General features: G+C 40.9%; 1 protein-coding gene across 1 annotated transcript in view; it reads left to right on the top strand.

Annotated features, from left to right (window-relative positions):
• Polr3F (RNA polymerase III subunit F) overlaps nt 1-5,301 on the top strand; it is a 46,021-nt gene extending 40,720 nt beyond the window's left edge. Inside the window, exons 7-8 of the mRNA XM_080281745.1 lie at nt 180-350; nt 4,358-5,301. Of these exons, the coding sequence (XP_080137871.1) occupies nt 180-350; nt 4,358-4,441 (255 nt within the window). The 3' untranslated portion in view covers nt 4,442-5,301. The remainder of the gene's footprint in view (nt 1-179; nt 351-4,357) is intronic.
• Nucleotides 5,302-6,082: the final 781 nt, after the last annotated feature.

Here is a 6,082-nt window from a genome sequence, read left to right on the forward strand (position 1 = left end):
CGTGGCAACAATATTTCGTAAATATATTTGATGGATGGATGGAGTATATTTACTGTGATTCAGCAGCATAAGACTTCCTCTAAAAATCTTCTCTTACGTAAACCTTTCACTCTGAACATTCATAATGCAATTTACATTCCTTCTTATGGTTTTCATTATTAATCTGGCACACATTCCAGGTTCAGCTGAGTATTGAAGACATTGAAACGATCTTAGACACATTGGTATATGATGGGAAGGTTGAGCGATCAACAGCAGGCGAAGGAGGGCAAGGTGTGAGATTGTATCGAGCTGTCACATCGTTCCTCCCAACACCCACCTTCATGACCATACCTTGTGGGGTTTGTCCGGTGAGCTCCATAAACTTCTTTATACAGATTCAGTCTAGTATTGTCTTTACAAGAGGTGTCTGAAAAGTCTGGAATTGTGTAACGAAATGCTAAAAATGACTTTTATCACAGAAGGTTTCCAACGTTTCCCCTGTTGTAATTGATAGACATATGGTGTGCATATGAGATATCCAGTTAATAGTCACATAGCCTGTGGTATCAGCAGTATTACTTTTACATATGTTGATGATGCACAGATGTTAAATACCGATTTTTCTCTGCGTATACCAATACCTTCAAGTAACCCCAGAGATAAGACCATCACTGCAGATATCATTGGTTGTGTGATTGCTGACTGGATATCCATCAGCATTTCTGTTTTAGTTAAATGGTGGATACATGGAATGCATTCCGCAAATACAAGCCATATTCAGTATTTTGTCCATGTGATTCCATACTTTTTAACATCCAGTATATTGGGCATCAGAAGTATTAAGTGTTGCCTACTTTTGTTTTTCTTGGGCTTTAGTATCTCACCTGGTCTTGATTTACAGTACTGATAATAAAAAACTGGTTGTAATGACTAAGGTTTCAACACAGTACACCTCGTGACTCGCCATTCAAGGGCTGTATGTACTGTACACTTAGAACCTGTGGCTAGAGAGAAAGAGAGAGAGAGATTGATTTATTGATTGATATCTGAACATATTTTATTATGCTTAGTACCTAGGATCCCCAAGTGTTGTGGTCACTATCATCTTTAGAACAGTCCTATTTCCCATACGTGAGTGTGGTTTGCTGCATGTGATAATACCAGTTTAGGTAAAGAGTGATGTGGGACATGACTTGTAAGTAATGTTCTCATTGTGGAAAGCTTGCCATCAAATAAGTAGAGTTGTGCATCAGGGCTCTTGTTTGGCAAGTCACAGCTTGCAAATTCGAGTATTTTTTCCCTTCGGCAAACAAATTTGACATGCAAATTGCCTTTTGGCGAGGAGAAAATACATCCACTTCAAAACCCAATAAACAACAAAATAAGTAAATCTCGCTTAAATGAAAAAAAAAAAGCACGTTGTGATCAGTTATTAAGTCTTCCCTTGTCACCATTGTGAATGTTTAAAACATCATTATATGATTGTATTCATCACAGTGTGTAAATAATTAAATATATTTATTGTTCATAAAATATTTCGGCTCGTACTGTAGTCATTTTGGCTACTAAATATTTATTTGGCTCGTAAATCTGAAGCCTTAGGAGCCAAATGGCTTGCAACCATCGACAGTTAGCAAGAGCCCTGTGCATGTTTTTTAGTGGTTGGGAGGCTGCTCACAAAGCATCTTAAATGGCAGAAGCTAAGATCAGACATTTGCACAAATGGTACCATGGTTCCTGGTGGTGGTTTTCAGTACTGTATGCAATCAGGCACTGGACACCAGACACAAGATGGAAAGGCATCTGTGAATAAGGTTGATCCCATGTTAGACTGCAGCCATGTATCCTGTTGCATGATAAATTGAGAACTACACAAGTTGTAATGAGAGAGTAATGCTGGTGTGCCATAATGCCACCTATGCTTAGCCTGTGAATGGTTGGGGAAATAACTCCTGAAATGGGGAAAACTTGCCTTCAAGCAAGGTTGTTTTTGTTTTGACTCCAGTCTTTATTAAATATGAACATCGTGGATGGTAAGCTGAAATTACCCTGTAGTTCACCACTTTCCTTTTAGGGGCTAGAGAGGGAGTTGAAGGATGTTTGTAGAACGAGATACAGTAATGCTGTAACCGATACAGGTCACTGAACTGATATACTGTAGGTTGATAGTTACCAAGATCTTCTGAGTTGCCTTTCTTGTAAAGCAAAATAACTACCTTATTGCATAACACCATATAAAGTAAACTTTAAACCAAAATCATGCCATTCATCAAACCCTGCTGGTGTGTGTGGGGGGGGGGGGAGAGAGAGAGGGGTCAGTCTTGCTTTTCCATGGGCAGTAGTGCCTACTGCAGAGTGATTGAAAAATTGCTTGGGCAAGTAGGTGCTTAGTCAACTGATGAGAGACCAACCAAAACATTCAAAATAGCAAAGGCCATGCCATTGGCCACTGGACATGCACTAAATGAGTAAAATCATCATCATCATCATCATCATCATCATCCGGGCCTCCTCCCCCATCCTAGGGCAGGGTGAGGAGTAGCACCGTCCAGACAGCCAAAGTTTGCCCAGTTCAACGGGCCACACTTCCACTCACTCATCATTCAAGCCCATGGAATCCTATTTCCATCTGATATGCCATAATTGAGCCAGGATCATGGGTGCTTTTGCAGACAGAAATGTAGCATTTGAGAGAGAAGTGGGGCATCCATGACCTAAAGTCTGACCAGGGTCAAAATTTAGGTGGAGGCATTCATTCCAGTGTGTGGTGAATTTAAATATTTACATCACATTATCTATGTATTCTATGAGATCAGTTACTTACCACAGTGACTTTGGTTAAGTTTTGCCTTCACATAGGCAAGAAGAAGGCCATATTTGTCACACAAAGTATGTGGTTGAAGGGGATGTCACCATCTCTTTTTACAAACATGGGAGCACCGTAACCGATCCACTTCCAGCTTGTGCTGTCTTTGCTCAGTGAGCAGAAAATCATAGTAGTTGCTGCAGTTCTGTCTACTGGCAGAATGCTCAGTGCCAAGTAGACACAAGGCAGTTAACCTCCTGACTCACATGTTCCTACCTGTAAGCCACAGGAGCTAGACATTTTTTTTTTTTTTCCTCCAAATATATAAATACACTATATACCACTGTGATATAATATTATGGTGTAATAAGTGGTAGGTGGGGACACTCACCATCCACTCACTCAATGTAGTGCTGCTCTCGGGTGTCTGCTCTGTCCTCTCCTCCCTCCTTTCCTTCCATTTTCTTATGTCTTTCTTTACTTCATTCTTTCCTTGTCCTTCTGCCTACAGGTGACTTTACACTCCCTCTTCTGTCTTACATTCCATCATTCTTTCATCTTCCTTCTGCCTGTGGGTAACTCTACACTGGGTGACAAGCCAAATGGTTTCCTGTACACCAGAAAACCATTTACTACGCTGGGTGGTAACCGTATAACCAAATTTTGGCGCCTGGTGGTTTAGTGGGTAATTATTGTGCTCCAATCAGATTGAGCTGGTGAAGGTTTATATCCCAGGGGTGATTGGGGTTTATTGCTCACGTAATGCCATTCAGGAATGAGTGAGGTTGGTCACTCTCATCTTAAATGTCAGGACCAACTGCCTAGCCCCGGGCTCCTGCGCTTCTCATGGGGCAACGTAGGATTGGATAATGGATGGATGGATGAAGTATTACATATGTTTTAGTTGAATGATTGTACTGTTTAATACTGTACAATGAACAGTTTGGTGTATGGCTGTATTTTTGAAACACCATCATTGTCCTCATCCCAAGCTTAATTCACACCTAAAAAGGTGGTGAAGTAAGTATTAGAAGCCTTATAAGAGTCTAAGGTCATTGAGTGAAACGAAAAATTATATTTTTTTAATAATTTCTCTGCCGGTTGCGGTATGATTCAGATAATTGGATAATTTTCCCCCTGTCCGATACCAATGTTAAATGGCTTTTGCTTGCCGATTTACAGAATTAAGTGGTAGACACTAATGTGTTGTGGAAGAAGAGAGTGGAGTAGTACACTGATAAGAAAGAAGGTGAAGAGGAATGTTAGTAAAAAGGAAAGAGGTATATGGGGGAAAGAGTAACTTGGAGGCAGAGTATAGTAGCCCTGAGACAGATTTATAATGACCATCCCCTGTTCGGGGGATAGCAGAAGGAAGTAAGACATTGGAGAGGATGATGATTAGGATGGTCCTGTCGTTTATCCACGTTGGCCTTAACATAAAGTCCAAGCAACCTGACTGACTGACCTTGACCTTTCTTCCATTCTTAGCCACCTTCTAGGAGATCCTCAGTACTGTTTGTCTGTCTCTCACATATAGTATTTGCTTATTGTATATTTTTTTCCTTACAGCTGATTAAGGAATGTGATGATGTTGGCAGCATAACAGCAGTTAAGTGTCACTACATGAAAGAGTGGCTTAACCTCGATTTTTAACACTCTTAAGTAATCTTTCACCGTTCATAGCATTTTTCAACTTTTGATGGAATTGTCTGTTATTATATGAATTTTATGTCTCACATTGTTAATTTTATTTGTATTACTTCTGTAAAAATTTTATTATTTGTATCACTGTTAAATGGAGGGGCAGAAAATAATATGCACATATTCTCTGTGTTTCTAAAAAGACAATTTAAAATGGTGGAAGTGAAGTACTGGAAACCCCTTTCGTTTGTATCGGCATTGGGATGTGGTTACCCTTCTCCTCTGTTGCAGAAAGCCTTGGGAAATTGTTCCTGGGGCATCCTTTCTCCTTTTAACTACAGCAGCACTGAGGTACTACAGAAAGAGTTATACTACCTCATCTTTAAAAAAAAATTCTGAGTATTAGCTGTAGTGGTGTTGGATATTTAGTACAGTACTATACTTGGTATTCAGGTATATGGTATTTTGTAATGTTACACCATATACCAAACACAGTAAACCCTCTATATAATGAACTAATTGGGGGGAGGGGTGGGTCGGTATATCTGATAATTCAATACATCCGAGGGTCGGTATTATCCAAGGGATAACCGAACCTTGGTCGCTATATCCGGGGAGTTGTTCAGTCCAACGTGCACAAGCACAACCTAAACTTACACTCTGAAGTTTTACATGGAGGATTCAGTGATTTATGAAGCTGTACATATAAATACAATACTGTATGAAGTTACAACACCTATAATAAGAATACAGTATTATGTAGTACTGTTACAGTACACTTACTGTGCCAGGAAGGGACATACAGTGGGGCACCAATTTTCGCGCCTAATTGGGTCCAAAAATAATGCGCGAAAGTGGAATTAACGAAAGTTGGGGCATTGTCTTTATGGCAAAAAGGCTAATTGGTTCCCGGTTATCCTAAAGTAACATCAGATTTTCATTTTCACTTGCAATACAGTACATCAAATCACTATTGTACATTGCATTGTGAGATACAAACAATAAAAACTGTACAGTACACATTATATGAGGAGAAACATACCACAGAGACCAGGTTGAGGTGTTTAATGGATGTTGGGGGTAAGTATCCGAGGCGCGTGGCGGGCTTATTTAGCCACGCCAGACGTATTGGCGCCACCTCTTGCTGCCTTGCTACCACTCTCTCTCTCTGCCTCCTCAGATGCAACTATTTTCCTTTTCATTTCATTATTATACTGCCGTTTCTTCACTCCAACACGATACTCTCTTTTAGCCTTGGCCTTTCCTCCCGACTTTGAATGTCCCGGCCACTTTTTATCACCACCACTGCCTCCCGGCCCTCCCCCCACACCACCAGGCTCTCCCCCCACACCACCAGGCCCTTTCCCCACACTACCATGTATAGTAGAGGCCATTGAACCGTGAGAATCCAACACAATGGAGCTAGCACGCTCGTACACAATGGCGGGAATGGGTGGACAGAGTGTTGACATGACGTCATTCAAGATGGCGGTGGGTTGCGGGCGGGCGGTGCAGGAAATTCAAAGTTCAAAATATTGTCCCAAACCCAAAATTTGTGCGCGAAAATCGATTTTTTTCAAGCGAAAGTGGAAGTTAGGGAATATTTGGTGCATGCCGCGAAAGTGGATTCCGCGAATCCTGCTGTAGCGAAAG

The sequence above is a fragment of the Coenobita brevimanus genome, chromosome 91, assembly GCF_032717465.1.
Source record: "Coenobita brevimanus isolate Jiangsu-jjx chromosome 91, ASM3271746v2, whole genome shotgun sequence".
Classification (NCBI taxonomy): Eukaryota; Metazoa; Arthropoda; class Malacostraca; order Decapoda; family Coenobitidae; genus Coenobita; species Coenobita brevimanus.